At 39.7% G+C, this 21,267-nt stretch overlaps 1 protein-coding gene across 3 annotated transcripts in view; it reads left to right on the top strand.

The window, feature by feature from the left end:
• The window catches only part of ADAMTSL3 (ADAMTS like 3), a 338,072-nt gene that overhangs the window by 83,715 nt on the left and 233,090 nt on the right, over positions 1-21,267 (top strand). For all 3 annotated transcript variants that reach the window (XM_077874049.1, XM_077874059.1, XM_077874055.1), the window contains exon 4: positions 15,007-15,134. In XM_077874049.1, coding sequence (XP_077730175.1) covers positions 15,007-15,134 — 128 coding nt within the window. The remainder of the gene's footprint in view (positions 1-15,006; positions 15,135-21,267) is intronic.

Raw genomic sequence — 21,267 nt, forward strand, 5'->3', positions numbered from 1 at the left:
GAGAGAGAGAGAGAGAGCACGGGCAGGGGGAAAGGCCCTGAGCAGGGAGCCCGATGTGGGACTCGATCCCATGGCTCTGAGATCATGACCTGAACTGAAGGCAGAGGCTTAAACTGAGCCACTCAGTGCCCCTTCTATTTGATTTTTTTTGAGGAACCACCAGAATGTTTTCCACAGGGGCTGCACTGCTTTACCTTCCCACCAGCAAAGTACAAGGGTTCCCATTTTTCCACATCCCCTTCCAAACTTGTTTTATTTTGTTTTTGTTTTTCTGGCTTTGTAAAAACAGTAATAGTCATCCTATGAGTGTGAAGTGGTATCTCATCATGAGACTCCTTTACATTTTCCTAATGAAGAGTGATGTTGAGCATCTTTTCATGTATTTATTGGCCATCTTATGTATTCTTTGGAGAAATGCTGATCCCTGTCCTTTGCCCAATTTTTTAAAAATTTTTTTTAAATTTATTTATTTATTTATTTATGATAGTCATACAGAGAGAAAGAGAGAGAGAGGCAGAGACACAGGCAGAGGGAGAAGCAGGCTCCATGCACCGAGAGCCCGACGTGGGATTCGATCCCAGGTCTCCAGGATCGCGCCCTGGGCCAAAGGCAGGTGCCAAACCACTGCGCCACCCAGGGATCCCCTTTGCCCAATTTTTAATGGGTGTTTCTTTTTTGGCTGTTGAATTATTCTTAGTATATTCTGGATATCAATCCCATATATGATATATAATTTGTAAATATTTCCTCCCTTTCTGTAGATTACCTTTTTACTCTGTTAATGGTGTCCTTTGATGCAAAAAAAGTTTTAAATTTTGATGAAGTGCCTTTGTTCTTGAATACGTCTTGGCTGAATGTAGTATCTTCTTGGATGGTACTTTTTTTTTTTTTTTTAATCTTTCTTGTAGGTATTGTTTCCCTGTCTTCTCTATGAAGTCTCACTGTGGCAAAGGCAGACTTTTCCCACTGCAGGTGACCTGCTTTTACTAAATGAATGCTTCAGAATTTCTCCCTATCTGCATCCTCTAAGGAGAGGATTTTATCCTTTTTATCAATTAAGAAGAAAAATCAATTAAGAAGAAAAATCTAAAGAAAAAAAATGCAGAGACTAATATAACAGACTCATATGAACCCACCACCCTGAATTAATAAATACTAATGGTTTGTCATATTTGGGTCACAGTATTTTTTTAATCAGTATTTTACATGTATATAGTTTAAGAATTTTCTTGGGTTGGGGTCTGAGAGGCAGAGCTGAGATGAGGATTCACATCCAAGTGATCTTTTTGCGAAGTATTTCCAGTGGAGCCTAATAAGAGAGTGGGAAAAGCAAAACAGGGAAAAGAAAAGGGGAAGGGAGCACAGCAAAGGTGGGGTTTCAGAAAGAGTCCCTGCCTCCACCTCATCCTGCAGGGAGCTCTGGAGCATCATCACTCTGCAGAGTTGGCCTTGCCTCAAAGCAAGGGGTCTTGGCCTGCATTTAAATTTTGAAATATATTAGTGTGCAAATATTATCCTCCATCCTCTTTTTTTAGTGCCTTCAGACTCTGTGATGATACTCCACATTTCATTCTTGGAATTAATTATTAGAGATTGTTCTTTCTTTTCTTCTTCAATAGTCTTGCGAAGGAATTTTATTAATTTTATTTGTCTTTATAGTAAACCAGTTTTTAGATTTATTGATGCTATTTATACTATTTTTGTTTTCTATTTCATAATTGCTGTTCACATCTTTATTATTTTCCTTCTACTTTCTGTGGATTTCATATGCTGCCATTTTCTTAATGTCTTAAAATAAATTGAGGTCACTGAATTTTTCAACTTTCAGAATACTTGTATGATTTCAATCCTTTGAATTCCTGAGGTTTACTACATGGCTCAGTTTACAGTTAATTTTTGTAAACATTTTATAAATATAAACAATGTATATTTTGTAGTGGTTTGTTACAGCTTTCTATACATGTATATTCATTTCATTTGTAATTTAATTATTTCAATGTCCTGTACTTTTACTGATTTGTTGTCTGTTCGATAAGTTAGTAAGAGGGTTGTGTTAAAATCTGCCTCCATGACTGTAGATTTTTCTGTTTCCCTTTATGGTTCTGTCAGTTTTTGCTTTGTATATTTTGAGGTAATGTTATTAGACACTTTTAGACTTTTTGTTACATTTTGGATAATTTAAACTTCAAATATCATTAAACATCTCTGTCTCTTCCTCTTAAAGTTGACTCTGTCTGATTCGTGTAATTAGACTGAATTTATTTTGGTTAGTAGTCTTGTGTTTCTTTTTTTGATCTTTTATTTTCAATATTTATGGTCATTATATTTAAAGACTGTCTCTTTAGGGGCACCTGAGTGGCTTAGTAGGTTAAGCATCTGAGTCTTGATTTCAGCTCAGGTCATGATCTCAGGGTTGAGATTGAGCTCTGCATTGGGCTGCATGCTGGGTTTGGAGCCTACTTAAGATTCTCTCTCTCCCTTCCCCTATGATCCTTTGTCTTGTTTCTCAAATTCTGCTTATGAGCAAAACCATATGATAGTTGACTTTCTCTAATTGACTTATTTTGCTTAGTCTAATACCCTCCAGTTCCATCCATGTGGTTGCAAATGGTAAGATTTCAACAGAAGGAAAAGCAGAACAAGATGAAATCAGAGAGGGAGACAAACCATAAGAGACTCTTAACTCTAGGGAACAAACTGAGGGTTACTGGAGGGGAAGAGGGAGGGAGACGGGGTTACTGGAGGATGAGCATTAAGGAGGGCATGTGATGTGATGAAAATTCGGTGATATGCATCTGATGAATCCTTGAACTCTACATCTGAAACTAATGATACAGTATATGTCAATTAATTGAATTTAAATAAAATAAGATAAAAAAGATTCTCTCCCTCTGCAACCCCCTTAAAAATTAAAAAATGAATAAAGATGTCTCTTTTAACAGAATATAATTGAATTTTCAAATTTCATCCTGATAATCCTTGTATTTTAATTGGCACATTTATTTTATTTGGATTTATTGCAATTATTGATATATTTGCATTTAAATCTTTTGTTTTTCTATGCACTTTTAAAATTTATTCATCTTATCTATGTCTTTTTTCTCTCCATTTTGCTTTCTTTTGGGCTGACTGAATATGTATCTTTAATGTATGTTTTCTCATCTATTAAGTTGGAAATTGTAGCTCTTTTCTTTTAGTGGTAATACTAGAGATCAAAACATGTATTCCTGACTTATCAAAATCAGTTATGAATTTGTCCTTTTATCCTCCTCCTCGATGATGCAAGGATCCCCAGATATTGAATGTTATCTATCATTCTTCTGACTCATATACCATCATTGTCACATAGCTTAATTACATACACATATTTAAAACCCTACAAGCCATTATAATTGCTTTTATGTAGTTGCTTTTTGTTGAGATTTACTCACACCATTCCTATTTTGACTCTTCATTTCCTCCTACTTCTCCAAGCTTCCTCTAACTCTAAAAATACTTTTTATGGGGCACCTGGATGGCTCAGTTGGTTAAGCATCTGTCTTCAACTCAGGTTTCTGGAATCAAGTTCTGAGTCAGGCTCCCTGCTCAGTGGGGAGTCTGCTTCTCCCTCTGCCCCTCCACCCCTGCTTGTGCTGTCAAACTCTCTCTCTCTCTCTTAAATTAATAAATAAAAAATCTTTAAAAAACCTCACCTTTTACTCTTTAAGACTGTTCTGATGATAAATTCTCTTTATTGTTATATTTCTATTTTTATTTGTCTGAAAATGTCCTTTTTTGGGGGGAGGGGGAATGTCTTAATTTCATTCACAGAGAATATTTTTTCTTTTCTAGTTGTCCTCAGTGGGATGTGGATCCATATTACCTAGCTCACCATAACTGCCCAACAGACTTTTGTGCTTGGCAGCATTTAGTTTTCCTTGCTAGTCAGTCTTACCCGGTGTTGTGTTGGACATGCTTCACGATGCCTTGCCCAAGTATTGTAGGTGATATCCTATTAAATCTTTCTTCATATAAAGTACCTTTATATTTAGGGATTTCTTTTCAACAAAAAGGCAAAACAGAGCAAAACAAAGCCCTTATAGTATTTGGGTATTTTTATTCATGTGTCTTCCTATAGTTGGAGAGGAACTGGTTATAGTTCTTTTCTAACTTGTTTAGTAGCTTTGAAAATTGCACTTCTGGAGAGAAACATTACTTATATGTTCTCATCTATAATATAGGATTGTGCAGAGCTTGTTACAGAGAGGTGGCCCTGAGTGATTCCTGGGCTTCCTGGCAGCCATGGTGTCCCATGTGTTAGTGCCAGCAGAGATACGTTCCAAAATATGCTTTGTCTACAATCTGGGGATTTTTATTTGAGGTTTTATTTATTTTAAATATTTTACTTATTTATTCATCACACACACACACAGAGAGAGAGAGAGAGAGAGAGAGAGAGAGGCAGAGACACAGGCAGAGGGAGAAGCAGGCTCCATGCGGGGAGCCCGATGTGGGACTCGATCCTGGGTCTCCAGGATCATGCCCTGGGCTGAAGGTGGCGCTAAACCTGAGCCACCTAGGCTGCCCATATTTGAGCTTTTAAAATACACTAATATTTTATATCTGAAATACCCCAGAGAGAAAGCCCATGGGTGCAAAGGGAGTAGAGTTTAGACAACAAGCATCAAGGAGTAACTTCTTATTTCTGTTTCTGTGTGCATGTTGCTGAACTCACTGTCCAGTGAAGATGACAATGTGCCCTTTGTTTTTTATTTTAAAGTTATTTGTGTCTATGTTTCTTACTTGCTGGAATGTGATATTGTTCTGTAGCAAGATTGTAAAGAATCTGACATTAGTTATAGCTACACATATCTATTGGTTACCTTCAGACTGACAGTCATTCATTACCAACAAGCTCCTAGCTCAGCCCCCATGGGCCTGGGAAACATTGTGAATCCTCACACTGGCTGGATGAGATCTGTGCAAATTGGAGGGCATGTGCCCTTTAAAAATCATGTGGCTATATCTTGGCTGTTGTAAATAATGCTGCAATAAATCTAGATGAATGGATAAAGAAGATATGGCATATATATTACAATGGTTTATTACTTAGCTATAAAAAAGAATGGAATCTTGCTATTTACAATGACATGAATGGAGCTAGAGAGTATAAGGCTAAGCAAAATAAGTCAGTCAGAGAAGGACAAATATCCTATGATCTCACTTATAGGTGGAATTAAAGAAACAAAACAAATTAGCAAAGGGAACAAAAAAAGAGAGAAAGAGATGAACTTAGACTCAGTGATAGAGACTCAACTGCTGGTCACCAGAGGGGGAGGTGGGTGGGAGATGGGGGAAACAGGTAACAGGGACTAAGGAGGGCACTTGTTGTGATAAGCACCAGGTGTTGTATGGAAGTGTTGAATCACTAAATTCTACACCTAAAACCAGTATTACATCTGTCTTAATTATACTTGAAAAAAACATGTGGCGATGCTTAGTTTGAGTTATTGCCATGCTGGCATGTGGGTCCTATATCAATTTCCTTTTCTCTTTTCCTGAGAAGTTGGAAATATAGATTGTTATGTAAAATCTCCATATTTTTAAACATTAGCCAGTAAGTACTTTTTTTGGGCTAGGATATGCAATTGTGGTTAAAGAAATCAGACACACGGGTCAGGCTCCTCTGGGACCATGGGTTGGCTCCCTTTATCTTAGCTGGTGTCCAGGCCCTGCTTACACAGAGCACTACAAGTCTCACCTCAGGGGTGGGGGTTGCAGATGGCTGAGGCCTGAGTGATACTAACATGTGCCACAAGCCACTCACTTAGTACAGAAGCCCAAGAGTCACCCCAGCACCTCCTTTCTCCCTACAGTTTAGGCAGCTGACAGGTCCTATTGATTCTAGCTCCTGAAGACTTCATGTCTAAGAATGTCAATCTGGAGAGTTCTCATCAAAAGAAAAAAGTGTTTTATAATGATAGATGGTAATGGATGTTAACTAGGCTCATTGTAGTGATCATTTGGCAGTACAGAAAAATATTGAATTATTATATTATATACCTGAAACTAATACAATGCTGTATCTCAGTACAAAAGTAAACAAACAAACAGCACAGACCTTCACGTCTGTACTCTCCTCTTACAGACTCTGGTGGTCTCCAGCCCTAGGCTCTTGACTCTTGCATGCCCCTGTGCAGTGGCCTCCCAGCTGTGCTCTTATGTGTGGCTCTCCTCCTACAATCTTCCCCACATCCCTGCCAGAGTATTTTTCCAAAATAACAATTTGCTGAAGCCTCTCCTCTGCTTAAAAATATTCCAGTAAGTCAGTAAGTCACTGTGCTGGAAAGGTTCCCTTGGCCCTCCAGATCTTCTCTCCCAGGAGGCAGACCTGTGCGGTCTGCATTGGTAATCTCCCGTGTCCTCTGGCTCTGGTGAGCACTGCAGGGCATTGGAGACAGGGAGGATGGCAGTGTATTTGCTGCTTCAGCTCTCACTGTAGGGTTGATGCAAACTATAATTCTTAGCCATGACCTTCATGCCTCTCAGGCAGCCTTTACACATGGCCTATGTCCGGCCTGGCCCCATCTTGCATGCAGACCCAAGCAGATAATGCAAATCATTGCATTCACAGAGCCTGCCTGGTACCAGCCCGGGGGGGGGGGGTGGGCGAGGTGGGGGGCGCATCAGCCCTGTGCTTTCCCTGTGCCCTGTCCACACCTTAGTAAATTGTGTGTTTTTAGAATGCCCCTCAGATGGTCCCCATCTGAAACTGCCCTCTGTGTCCTGCTGGGACCTAGATCTCCTCCCTGACACAGTGGGCTGAATGGCTGTATATGGAAGGTCTACCTCATTCTCAGAAGTCTAGAAATGTTGAGTCAGTGTTCCTTCTCTGGACTTGGAGAAAACCTTAGTTGCCGTGATTTGGGAAGTCTTCATAAGATTTGTGGGAGATTTTTTCTTTACTAGAACAAGACATCCAACCAACCTCCAAATTAGGAGTTCAGTAGAGGGTGTGGATGAGGAGGTGGACTGCACAGAGTCAGGTCAGTCCACGCCTGACCAAGTCAGGGTAGGCTCTAGATGAGGTCAGGAATCACAGAGCTGGGGGCAGCCTTCCAGCTGTTGGGGCCAGCAGGAAGAATCCAAGGAGCAAAATGCTTCCTCAGAAGCTCTCCTGGGTTATACCGACCCCAGGCTCAGGGAAGCAGGGCCAGCTGGCTGTCCACTTGCTGGTCTCCTACAGAGAGAGCAGCCACAGGAGGACAGTGTTAATGCCGCTTTGGAGTTTGCCATGAGACCTGGCAGATGTGTTTGTGTTTGGGGAACAATTTGAACTATGGTGTGCTTGGATGTAGAAGGTGGTGTGAGCCCAAGCTGGAGAATGAGGCAGAGCAGGTCACAGAGAGACAAGAGGTAAAGGACATGATTTCCTGAGAAATCAGTGAAGAGTTTTAAGGAGGCAGTAAAATAATTGAGGACCACATTGTTGGAGAAAGAAGGTCAACCAAATTCTGGAGGTCACTGATCATCAGGGTCATGAGCCCTGGACATCCAGGTGTCCTTCTTATTGTGGTTTCCATTACTAGAGGTCAACCACAATCCTGAGGGAGACGATCTTCCTTCTTACCCAACATCAGAAGGTCACTAGCTGCCTAATGGAATATCACATACCCACGTCCTTCACCTCACTTCATTTCCTCACATAGTCATTGTGTCATCACATCCTCACAAGAAGAGGAGTGAGAAAAAGATATTTTGAGAGAAACCGCATGCACATAACTTTATTACATGTATTGTTATAATCATTCTATTCTGTTATTGTTCATATCTCGTTTATAAAGATTTTTATTTATTTATTTTAGAGAGAGCATGAGTGGGGCGAGGGGCAGAGTGAGAGGGAGAAAGAGAATCTCCAGCTGATTCCACACTCAGTGCAGAGCCCAGCATGGGGCTCGATCCTGTGACCCTGAGAGCATGACCTGAGCTGAAATCAAGAGTAGGATACTCACCTGACTGAGCCACCCAGACACCCCTGTTGTTCATCTCTTGCTGTGCCTAGTTTATAAATTAGACTTTATCTTAGTTATGTATGTAGAGGAGAAAACATCGTATATAGAGAGTTCTGTACTACTTGAGGTTTGGGACATCCACTGGGGGTCCCCCTCCCCATGGAAAAGGGGGACTACTGTGTACACTTTTCAGGAGACGGTCAAATGAGCTGAAAAGGAGGAGATAAGATACAGGAGCATGGAGCATTTCTCAATAGAGCCTTGTGCACATCTTTAGATATGTCTGTGTTTAATATATTCTGGTTGAATTGAATTGTTGAGTCTTTGTGACAGCTTGAGTGGCATTTTTTATGTTGTTTATCCAATTCATATATTTTTAAATTTTTTGTTGTTGAAGACTGTAAGGTTGGATTAACCTGGAAGAATGTATTTACTGTTAACAAAATCTGGGTCATTTGTGATCTCCTTAAATAACCTTTGTGGTAACATTGGAATGAACATTTATTTGATGTCTGGGAAGTAATATCCCAGTGGAACTTATTTTATTTTGGGTTGTTTTTAATATGGAGTTGTTAATATAGCATTTCCAATAAGTGACCTTATATGTGAAATCTGTGTTTAATTACTAACATTTTTGCAAGACTGGTAGAACTGTAGTATTCATTATAAGTCACAGATTTAAGAACTTGTCAGGAAAATATTTTATGACTTGATTTATGCATGGGAATCCAAGAAAGGCAAGGAGTCCTCGAGTCTTTATGAGATTGTGAACACAGTTATTCCTACAATATTCTTGGCTTTTTCCAGTTCTATTATATAATGAGTAAACAATATCTCTTTTGAATATTTCATCCAAAAATATTCCCCAGCTAGGACTTCACTTAGGAAAATATGATTTCCTAAGAGATCTTTAAGCCTGATAGTTTTAACCAAACAGCACAAAGCACATTTTGCTTCCCTGGATGTTTCCGTATGTTTCCTTTTAGTGTTTTTTATTCCCCTTCAAAAAAAGAACTTTTATTGGGTGTTTTATTGCATAAATTGTGTTCATTGTATAAAAATGGGAACTGTGGATGAGCCAAAGGAAGAGAATAGAAAAGCATCTAATTCCATCATGGTTACAAAGTAGAGATGAACCAAGGGTGAGACCCCACCTGCAGTCACATCCTGGGAGAGAGGTTGGTGGTGATGTATGAAGGCCTACCTATGCCTCCAGCAGAGTTGGTGTGTCCTTGGAAAGTGTTTGTCCCTACCAAGGCTCTCCTAACCAGCTGGCAGGTGCTTCTGTGTCAGCATCTTCTTGCTCTGGGGCCCTGTGTCTGTCACTGTCAAGGCACAACAGCTGATTTTTTGTCATCACGTCCCTCTTGCACCTGCGGCCCGTCCAGGCCAGTCCTCCCAGGGCACCAAGTCTTGAACCTCAGAATCCCTTGGACTTTGTTTCTGTGTGGGAAATTAACAAATGTGTCGGGGTCATCAGCATCTGTCAAAGAATGGGTATCCCTCATGTAATAACCTAGATACAGCCAAATGCTTCTAAGAAAACCAGAAATGTAGTTCACTTGCAAGATCGAGAAAAAAGGAGGAGTCTTCACTGAGATACTGGAAGAATGTTGTGGTCCGGCTAATCACAGCAGCAGGTGTGTTCCATCCAAGATACAAATTCGCTGCCAATGACAAGAGGTCCGCTACTGTATCTGCTGGATTCCTGGTCACAAGTGCAGTGGAACACCAGTGAAGAGCGTGCGGGCTTGTCAGGGTCAGACAGGAAGGCACTCCCCCAGACTCCCAACACCTGCCTGACACGTAGTTCTCAAGGCCACAGTTGTTTATACATCAAATGGGGCTAGGAGCACCCACGTCAAGGGTTTGTTGAGGTTAGAAGGACTGTAGGAAAAGTATAGGCCAGCATTGCTCAGTCTGTACATCTGTAGCAGCAGCTTTATGCAGGAGCAGATCCTTCAGATTTTCCTACACCCTTCACTTCAGAGACCTGCCCAAGGCAGAGTTGCTGATGGACATGATGTTGGTTGACTCAGACTTGGGGAGAAAAACCTATAGATAGGTTCAGATAACAACTTGTAAGGTATGAATAACATGGAATTTAGATAATTAGTACACTCATGGAGATGTTTGTAAAGAGGGAACCGGGGACCATGGTACCCAGCTGACACACCTAGAAATACCAGAAGTAGCCTCCTCAGGCCAAACAACGAGCTGGTCTCAATCAGCCAGATTTTGTCGTCCTTGGATTTCAGGGCTGGGGCTGCCAAATACACGTTCTTTTGGGAGGCTCACCACCACCCCAACAGCCCAAGAATACAGGCCCCACCTGCCATATCTGGGCACCTGAATGGCTGGTTTCTTCCATCCCCTCAATTTCTTCTACCTCCTAACATTTGATGATGGTGATAGGTATTATTTCATATTTTTATTATAACATCAAACTGCATTCACCGATTCCAGGTCTGATTCATTGGCTGCTTATTTGGCATTTTGGCCTGCTTACTACCTAAAAAAAAAGAAAGAAAGAAAAAGCAGAAATATGCATTAATGGAATTCTGTAAGATTAGGAAGCTATGTCCAGCATGTTTATCAGGGACTTGGGTGGACCATGGAAGCTGCTAAGCTGAGCAAAGTGGCTCGTAGACGGGTGACAGGATCAGGATTCAAACCGATCTCAATAGGCCAGTACTTTGGGCCAAAACCAACAAGAGGAAATTCAGTAGTGATTAATGTTAAGTCTCACATAAGTAAAAATGGGAGAGAACGGGCTCTACTGTTGCTGCTTTGAAAAAGATGGTATTTTGAAGAATAATGGCTTGCACGTATTGAGACATCCACTTATTACATTTCGTGAGGTGATGTGTGATCTGTTATATATGTATCATTTTGTTTAAATCCTGCTGAAATGAAGATTATCATCTCCATTTTATAGATGAGTTTTAGAAAGGTTAAGAAACATTACCAGGGTCACACAGCTTTTAACCATTTTGTGATATGGCCTCCGTGATGGTATCCAAGAAATGGTGTGCCTAAAAAGGAAAGAAGGAAGGAAAGAGGGAGGGAGGGAGAGAGGAAGGAAGCAAGGAAGAAAGGAGGGAGGGAGGGAGGGAGAGAGGAAGGAAGCAAGGAAGGAGGGAGGGAGAGAAGGAAGGAGGGAGGAAGGGGGGAGGAGGAAACTTAGATTTTATCAGAAGAAATCTGGAGCATGGTCTGTGTTCTTCTCTGATACAGTGTCATTCTGGCCACTACCGTTTAAGATTAAACATGTGGAAACTTAAGCGTGTGCAGAGTAAATATTCGTGGAAGAGCTGGGACGGTTGAAGGCAACAGACTATTTGAGAAAGCTAGGACAGGGCTCTGGTTCCGTCCGCAGAAGCTGATGGAGACTGATGGCCCCCTGCACTGGGAGGAGGTCTGGTCCAGGAAGGAGATGCTGTGTCAGTGTAAAGAAGGATGCACAAATGTGCAGGTGCAGAAGCGACTCTGGTGGTGCTTTATTCTGGCACCATGGAGCTTTTTTTCTGAATGTTTGTGCTGTTTTCACACTGCTGGCAGAAGAGGGGAGAGGTGAGACAAATTGGGAGTATTATTGCTGCTCTTTGAGTAAAGAAGCATGTATAAGAAGGGCAGGAAGACCAGCTGGCAGAAAGCATCAGTGGGGTTTCAAAGCAAAATCTCATCTTCATCTTCACAGCCAAGGACAGGAGAAAAACTCAAGGATCCCTCTTGAGATATGATTTTTCCCTGTTTTCTTAGGGGGGAAAATATCTCACTGACCCAACCAGAGAAACCAAATGCCTGCATTTATAACATGCCTATTTTAGTTATTTTAGAATCAAGATTTTTTTTTTTTTTTGTAAGTAAAGGTGGAGAAGTTATGGAAAGAAACCTGACTCTAACTATAAACTGAACAGATGGGATAGTGGGAATAAAAACAAATTAAAACAATATTGCAAAGAACTCTCAACTTTCATTTAAAAATATATATGATGATGTTTTTCAACTTTTCACATTCAACCTATCGGTAGATCGAGTGACAAAATGAAAACTAAATTTCAGCTGTGTATATTTTAAACGTTTACCTAAATGATTTGGACTTACCAACCTAAAAGTCCAGATGAATGTATTAAACGGCTATTTTTGTTCTTTTATGAATTAAAACTTTATTTTATGGGATAGACCGGACACAGTTCCATTTGGTGACGTTTAGTGTAGAAAATTGAACTGAACAGTGATCTAATTAGAACAGTAAATAGTATGGATTTAATTAGTCCTTATTCCTGATGACAGATTTGATCGGTTGCCAGATATTTATCCTTTCCTTTCGCTCGACTGTTACTGAACTATTGCCTCAAGCAGGGCCAAGCACTGTGCTATAAATAGGTAGCTTGGCAAGAAGCCATGAAGCCCACTGACCGGTGAGTCTTGGGTGGAAATTATTGGAAAACCCCTCCTTGGTTCATTATTTCGTTTCACTTTTGAAAGTCCTTTCTACAGATACCCATCTTAATCTAAAAAAACTATTTTTTTGGTTGGATGAGGTAATGTGGTCTAAGGGCTTAAGGCAGCCCATGTAATATCTAGTTCAGCTGCTCGATGTGGTTTTATTAGTATTAGGGTTTCCTTCATAAACGTTTCTGTTCTCCCACTTACAGCTTCCCTGTGAAATTCTCTCTGGCTTCAGCTTTTCTGTGTGTCACCAGGATGTGGCCTTTGTTTGCTTCCTGCAAACATTTAATTCAAATATTAAAGTTTTCACTTAAAATTTTTTTTTTCAAAATGCAGAGAAACAAAAACAAAAGATAAAATCACTCAAAGTTCTCGCACCTGGAAGTGGCCATGGCGAATATTTTAAATTAACTCACTCCTTTCTCAGAGCATGTACACAGTTACCTGTATGAAAAGTGACACAGACTTATCCTGTGCTCTAAGGATTGACTTTTATCCCCTCTTTCAGAAAATTTTTTTTGGAGAAAGATATTTTTTTAAAACATGCACGTTTGGGGATCCCTGGGTGGCGCAGTGGTTTGGCGCCTGCCTTTGGCCCAGGGCGCAATCCTGGAGACCCGGGATCGAATCCCACGTCGGGCTCTCGGTGCATGGAGCCTGCTTCTCCCTCTGCCTATGTCTCTGCCTCTCTCTCTCTGTGACTATCATAAATAAATAAAAATCTAAAAAATAAATAAATAAATAAATAAAACATGCAAGTTTGGATGAAACTAACATCCATTATAGCACCACCTGGCTTCATCAGGTGTAATGTTTTGTCATATTGGCTTCAAATCTTTTTTTTTTTTTTTTTGGCTTCAAATCTTTTATGAGGGTATCGAGGCTATAAGATATTCAGCTGGCATCCCTTCTGTGTCTTTTGAGGACAATGTTTGCTCCTAGCTCTATATCTTTCACTCTCAGAGGCATGTTGCTCCTTCCAGCCCATATACTTGTCCTTGTGGTATGCATTTTGTATGTACACTCACATACCTGCATCTTTATTTAAAGGGTTAAGAGTTAGAAAATGCCTTATGTGTTTTTATTTTACTGGAAATTTTCCAGTCTTTTCTTTTTCTTTTTTTCTACCTTTGTTGACCTATCTAGGACAGTCTTGCCTATGTTGAATCTGTAAGACTATCAATCTATACTTTTTCTACTATTTTATGGTCTCAGTGCTTTTGATAAAAAGCTCTAATATATCTGGAAATCATTTTAGTGTCTTTTGGGAATAAGTCATCTATTTTTTTTAAAAAATTGAGTAATTAATTTCAGAGAGTGGGGGAGGAGCAGAGAGAGATTCTCAAGCAGACTCCACACTGAGTCTAGAGCCAAACTTGTGGCTCAGTCTCATAACCCTGAGATCATGACTTGACCCAAAACCAGGAGTTGGATGCTTAACTGACTGAGCCACCCAGGCACCCTGGTTTTTGTTTTGTTTTAAAAGACATTCATCACACTGACTCATGGCTCCATCCTACCTCCTTATACTGGGGTCTGTTTCTGGACTCTCTGTCTTTTTTTTAATTTAGTAGATTTTCACTGCTTATCATTATGCCAGCACTCTACTCTTAATTGAGGCAATTTCCCTTCTTTTACAGTTTTTTCTTGGCTCTTATAGACTTTTACTCCACCAGATGAACTTTGGAATCATTTTGTTGGGTTACAAAAAAATTCCCTTGGGGATTTTGATTGGAGTTGTTATAAATTTATAGATTAATTTGGAAAGAATTAACATTTTATGGTATCAAGTCTACCCACTTAGGACTATGGTACATTTCTCCATTTATTCAGCAGAGCCTACTGTAGGCCCCTTAGTGAAGTTTGTAACTTTATGTAAGTAATACACATAATTTCTTCTCCATCTACATCTGTCTATATATTTTTAACTTACACATGTCCTCCTCTTTCCTCTAGAGTATCCCAACATAGTCAATGGTGGCCATTCCAGAAGACTAATTAAACCAAATTAATCAGTTGGTTTAATTAGTGGAACCAGGAGGATCCTGGTGGATCCCCAAGGCTTTTGTTATTTTTTTGGCAGAGGGATGGAGCCCTTTTCAGGAGATTTCACAATACTTCTGCAAAATGATTTCCTTGGAGCTAGCGCTCATCTGTCTAGTGGAAGTTCAAGCCAGGATTTCATTTCAGGTGCAAGAATGTCTTAGGTAGAGGCTGGGACCCTGCGTGTAGGTTATAAAACATAACTTAGTCTATTTAAATTTTGGAAGGATAAAATTCCAGATTTAAAACTGAGCTTAGAAGCTGCCTCGACAAAGCCTTCATAAGGTATAAAGGTACTCATGTGACACTAGTTTCCATATAAAACTATCTTGTGTGTGTGTGTGTGTGTGTGTGTGTGTGTGTGTGTGTGTTTAACATAGCCATTCCAAAGCAAAGCATCATTAGGCCACTTTGTCCTCTGGGAACCGCTTAGAATAAGACTCTGGAAAAAGCAAGGAAGCTTTGGGATAGTTCTAGCATATTTGTCTATAATTTATTGTGTTTTTTCACATTCTAGACCTCAAGAAACACTCATTCTGATGAAGAAAAAGACAGCAACTGGGATGCTTGGGGCAGCTGGAGTGACTGCTCCAGGACTTGCGGGGGAGGAGCATCATACTCTCTGAGGAGGTGCTTGACTGGGAGGTCAGTGATGCTTTCATCTGCTCTTTTCCATGGATTGGCAGTGCCTTTGAAGGATGGCACTGGGGTGACAGCTTGGCTTCTTGGCTTCAGAAGGCACTAGGATGGTGATAGGACATCTATCTATAAATATTAGTCATCCTCCAGTATCATATTTAAATAGTAATGGCCCCATTTTCATGACTGTGGCCATAGTCCATCCACATGAGACTCCCAGCTCAAAGGAGCCTGGAGGCACTAGACACTTAAAGCTTTTCAGGAGGGAAGGCCAGCATGTTAACTCACTTGCGCCAAACTGTCAAGACTAGGAAGAATGGCTCAGGTCTTCTGGGTTCTACCCTTGAGTTATTTCAATTTTAGTTCATCTCTTGTTCACTTTCTCTGAGCAACCCATTGGCTAAGAAGGTAATTCAAGTTCTTTTTTCATTATATTTAATATAAAAATACCCTTAGGTATTTTTATATTAAATAACATGTTAAAATGTAAGATTGGCTTCTTTAAAAAATCCTAAGTTTGTAAGAAGCTCACACACATCATTGATTTTGGGACAATTTGAAGTAATCCTTCATAGGGTGGTTTAAATCCTAGCCAAGATTTACCTCGGCTGTCAGGTAAGATAGAGCCCCAGGTTGATGGAACCTGATGTCCTGGTTCTGGACTAAACGAAGGTTCTAGGGTCACGGCAGCTGTCTTCAGATTTGGGATATTATAAAGCAGAAGGGTAAGTTTATTCTCCCTGGTGATGTCAAGGTGTATGTAGATCAGAAATGCAGGGAGAAGATATTTTGTCTGGCTCACATTATATGGGATATTAAAGCTGTAGGAAAGCAGGGGAAGGTCGTGGGAGGCACTGTTGATGTCATTACCCCAGGCTGGGTTCCAACTCAGAACACTGGGCTCTAAGTGAATGGTTGCAGAACTGAATCCAGGGATTAGTCTTGCATAGACACCCTTGTATACCTTCTCCTGTGCTGTTACCTTGAGGAGGAATGAAGACCCTGTGACTCTAAGTGCATCATGCTGTGTGGAAAGATGCCAGGATATTATGCTGCACTGGCATATATTGATTCCAGTAAGGCCTACGGTAGGAGGGCTGTGTGCCTGTGAGCAAGGGTCAGGGAGGGACTTCTCATGTGTGGAATAAGATTTTTCCCACTGCTGTTCAGTCACTTGGGGGAGAAGTTTCTAGCATAGAGTCTGGTGTGTGGAAGGTATGACTCTTCACCACTCTGTGGCCTCCAGATCTGAGGGGTCTGAATAATTTGCAATCATTGGGGGGTTTGGTTGGAAAAGGAGTGGGTTTATTTGTGTTTGTTTTAACAGTATGTACTTGAATTTGTAAAAAGAATTGGAGGAATATATTAAAGACCATGATGACCACTTTCATCATTTTGTCATACAACCAAAATGCTTACATATTTATTGGTTATTTTATTAATTAAAAAATGACTTTGATTTTGTCTGGAATATAATTTTGCTGAGTGATCTATTTCAGTGTGTGTGTGAATTTGCATATTCTCCCTCCAAACAGGGGTCAGCTGATCATTAAACACTTCAGATAAGGAAGGGAAGTTGCTAAGCTTCTTCTGTCTTTTCTGCACCTATTCAGGAAGAGCAGTTTGGGCATAAGTAGAGCAACAGGGGGAGTGAGTACATATCGGTGGTCTGTGGTTTGACAGATATTTAAAGCTGGGTCCTTCTGTTATGAACACTTTGATGGTTTTCTCTGAGACTCTGTTTTCTCTTTTCTCCCAGTCCCTTGGCATGTCTTGCTAGCAGCACCCTTGAGATGTGCTGTTCACAATCCTATCTTAGTATGATTGCTCTTTCCTCAGCTTTTGGACAATGAGGCACACTCCAAATGTCCCTCTGTTGATGTCTACCCACGCCTCTGTGGCCATCTTGGTAGGTTCCTAAGACAGCGTGTTGCCTGTCTTGCATGTGGCCCACCTTTGGCTCACCAGAGACCCGCCTATGAACTTTGCTAAAAGAACTCTTGAAGTTCTGGGATTTAGTGCAGCAATACCTGCTCCTCATACACAGGCCTACAGTGAATCTCTCTGCCCTTATATTTCTCAGGTATGAATTAGCCACCAACCAACTGCAGGACACACAGATTGAATTCTTTAAGTGGGGTCGCTAAAATTTCATCCCCCTGATTTGGGGTTAGCAGATTGAAGCCTTCATTCTTTTTCTTTCTTGGTGGGGCAGAATGAAAAGTAGGATTATAGCACAAATTTCTCAAAGAAATCTTCAGAAATCCTTCCTCTGTGTAATCCTCCATTGAGGTGCCTTTCTTACCAGACCCTTTTAAAAATCTATCTATCTTTCTATCTATCTATCCATCCTCCACTATAGGTAACATAGTGTTATATTGGTTTCAGGTGTACAGTGTAGTGATTCAGCAATTCTGTACATTACTTGGTATTCACCATGATGTACTCTTAATCTCCTTCACTTGTTTCCCTCATGCCCTCTCCCACCTCCTTTCTGGTGACCATCAGTTTGTTCTCTATACTTAAGAGTCTGTTTTTTGGTTTGTTATTTGTTTTCTTTGTTTTTTCTTTTAAATGGTATTTGTCTTTCCCCGACTAATTTTTTTTCACTTAGCATTATACTCTCCAGATCCATCCATGTTATCGCAATGCCAGGATTTCATTCTTTTTTATGGCTGAGTAGTACTCCATTGTGTACACATCTTCTTTATTCACCTATTGATGGACGCATGGGCTGCTTCCATAATTTGGTTATTATAAATAATACTGCAATAAATATAGGGGTGCATATATCTTTTTAAATTAGTGTTTTTATTTTATTCAGGTAAATAACCAGTATGGAATTACTGGATCTTTTGGCAGTTCTATTTTAATAAAAAAAAAAATCTTCATACTGTTTTCCACAGTGGCTACCAGTTTGGATTCCTGCCAAAGTGCATGAGGGTTCCTTTTTTCCACATCCTTGCCAACACTTGCTTTTTTGTGTTTTTAATTTTAGCCATTCTGACAGGTGTGACATTGTGGTTTTGATTTGTATTTCCTTGATGATGAGTGACATTGGGTATCTTTAATGTGTCTGTTTGCCATTTGAGGTCTTCTTTGGAGAAACGTCTGGATTGGATTACTTGGGAGTTTTTTGGTGTTGAGTTGTATAAGTTCTTTATATATTTTGGATGCTAACCCCTTTATTGGATATGTCAGTTGCAAATATCTTCTCACCAGGCCCTTTTTATGCCTTAACGTATGCAAAGAGTTTAACAATTGTGAATTAGACTAGCACAGAGGCTGCCCTCATATTTCTTACAGTTAAGGGAGTGGGAGCAGCATGTGTAAAAGTGCTGGAGCAGGAAATGAATATTCTTGGAGAACAGCAGAAAGGAAGAAAGGAAGAAAACAGAATGGGCCAATATTGAAGAAGAAGGTAGATTTGTAGGCCAGGGTAAAGAATCTGGTTCTCAGACTTTTAAATTTCAAACACTAGTAAAAATTTTTTAGAAAGCATATTTGGAGTTAATATAGGTTGTCAATTTTTTATTTAGTCAAATAAGGACTAAAAAATTGAACAAGCAAAACTCAACTGTGGCCTACTATCACAGACTCTTTAAAAAAGAATTAGAATCAGAATATTTTTGTTTTAACATCTAAAGGTAGGACATACTCTTAGATTTATAAACTTGCCTTTAAATTGAATTCATTTAGCTTTATGAAAATCCACAGTTTTCCTCTTGTCTCACTTTGCTTTGGGTTAATAAAAACTATTGCACATATTAATAGCTCAGTGATGGGCAACGGGGAACCAGAAATTGTAAACATAGTCATTGACTCAGAACTTGAGATTCTAAGATCCTTGAAGGAAGCAATATGTAGAAAAGTGATTTTATCTGAGATATACTTTTCATCCAGGAATTCCCTGATTCATAAGCAGTGAGACGCAGAGAAGCCAAGCAGAAAGCAGTTACAAAGAGGTTGAGAAGATAAGTAGATTTATTGACAGTCTCAGGGTCCTGGAACATAAAAATTAGGTTCAAGGCTCCAGTAGACACTTGAGGTGATAAATTGGTATTCACGAAGGACTATACCCTAAGAGAAAGGGAAAAAAAAAACAGTCTTAAATAGACTAGATGTTATTAAGACTGAAATCTGACTTCGAATAGGCTCAGTCCTAATTTGAGTGATGAAATGTGTTGTGATTCCAACTACTTCCAAGAAGCTTTTAAAAAACCCTAAAATACCCTGCAGGAAGAAGACATCAACCAATGATTATACACATTTTCATAGATCGTGCCCATAATTTAATAAAACATTATCAGTCTTACCATGAGACCAGATAAAGAGGTAAAACAGACAATAGAAACAGGTACTGGAGCTGTTAGATCTCTGTGTTAAAAAACAACAACAAAACAAAAACTCTGTAATAAATAGGTTTATAAGAATAGATGACAAAATACAGGATTTTACCAGAGAGCTGGAATCCATAAAATAGAATCAAATGGAAATTTGAGAACAGAAACATATAACTAAAATTATGAACTAAATTGAAGAGAGTATAGGTTTATAGAACTACCCTGGCTAAATTATAGAGGGGGAAAAAAGGGAATAGAATAAAGGATATGTGGTATAAGGTGAAAAAGTCTAAAGCATGGGCAATTGGAATCCTAAAAAGGAAAGAGATAAAGAATAGAGTAGAAGCACTATTTGAGAGATAGTGGCCAAGAATTTCTTAGAGCTTCTAAAAGTTACTGCTATGAGATATTAAGCCACAAAATTTAAGAAGCTCTACAAACCCCAAACAGAATAAATACACACAGTAAAATCTTAAAAGAAATTGGAGAGAAAAGATACATTATCTTCAAAGGAGCAAAAATAAGATTGACTGATAAATTCTTATTAGAAGATAATGAAATGGTCTGTTTAACATCTTGAAAGAAAATAACTATTACAATAGAATTTTCTTTTTTTAAGGTTTTATTTATTCATGAAAGAGAGAGAGAGGGAGAGAGAGAGAGAGACAGAGGCAGAGACACAGGCAGGGGAGAAGCAGGCTCCATGCAGGAGCCTGACATGAGACTCAATCCCAGGTCTCCAGGATCACACCCTGGACTGAAGGCAGCACTAAACCACTGAGCCACCCAGGCTGCCCTAGAATTTTCTATGTAGGAAAAATAGCCTTCAAATGTGAAGATTAAATAAAGATATTTTCAGACAAATAAAAACTTCAGGATTCTTTGCTACCTGAACTGTGTTAAAAGAAGGGCTAAAAGGGACTTATTCAGCTAGAAGGAAGATGTTCCCATATGGAGAATGGAAATGAGGAGGAAATGAAGAACAACTGAGAAAAAAATGTAAATGATGGGGCACCTGGGTGGCTCGGTGATTGAGCATCTGCCTTTTGTTCAGGTCGTGATCCTGGGGTCCTGGGATCGAGTTCTACACAGGCTCCCTGCAGGGAGCCTGCTTCTTCCTCTATCTATGTCTCTACCTCTCTCTGTGTGTCTCTCATGAATAAATAAAATCTTTTAGGGAACCCTGGGTAGCGCAGCGGTTTAGTGCCTGCCTTTGGCCCAGGGCGCGATCCTGGAGACCCGGGATCGAATCCCACGTCGGGCTCCCGGTGCATGGAGCCTGCTTCTCCCTCTCCTTCTGCCTATGTCTCTGCCTCTCTCTCTCTCACTGTATGACTATCATAAATAAATAAAAATTAAAAAAAAAAATAAAAAATAAAATCTTTTAAAAATGTAAATGACTATTAACCATTTAAAGTAATAAAGTAAGTTTTGTGGGATTTAAGTATATATAGAATTAAAAAGAGAGGGAAACCATGACATGAAATTTGGGAAGGGGGCAGATGGAGTTAAAGTGATCTAATGGTTTTGAATTGCCCGGAAAATATAACTAACTTACATTTGACTTTTCAAAGTCAAGGATGCATGTTGCAATTTTTAGGGTTACCATTGAAAGCATAATAAAAAATTATATAACTAACAACCACCTATCATAGAGAGAAGTAGAATAGTGATAAAATATTTGATTGACTCCAAATAACTCACAAAAGAGAAAACTCAAGGAGAGAAAATGGAACATAGAGTACGTATAACAAATAGAAAACAAATGGTAAGATGGTAGATTTGAACCCCCAAAT

This window comes from Canis aureus, chromosome 2 (assembly GCF_053574225.1).
Source record: "Canis aureus isolate CA01 chromosome 2, VMU_Caureus_v.1.0, whole genome shotgun sequence".
NCBI lineage: Eukaryota > Metazoa > Chordata > Mammalia > Carnivora > Canidae > Canis > Canis aureus.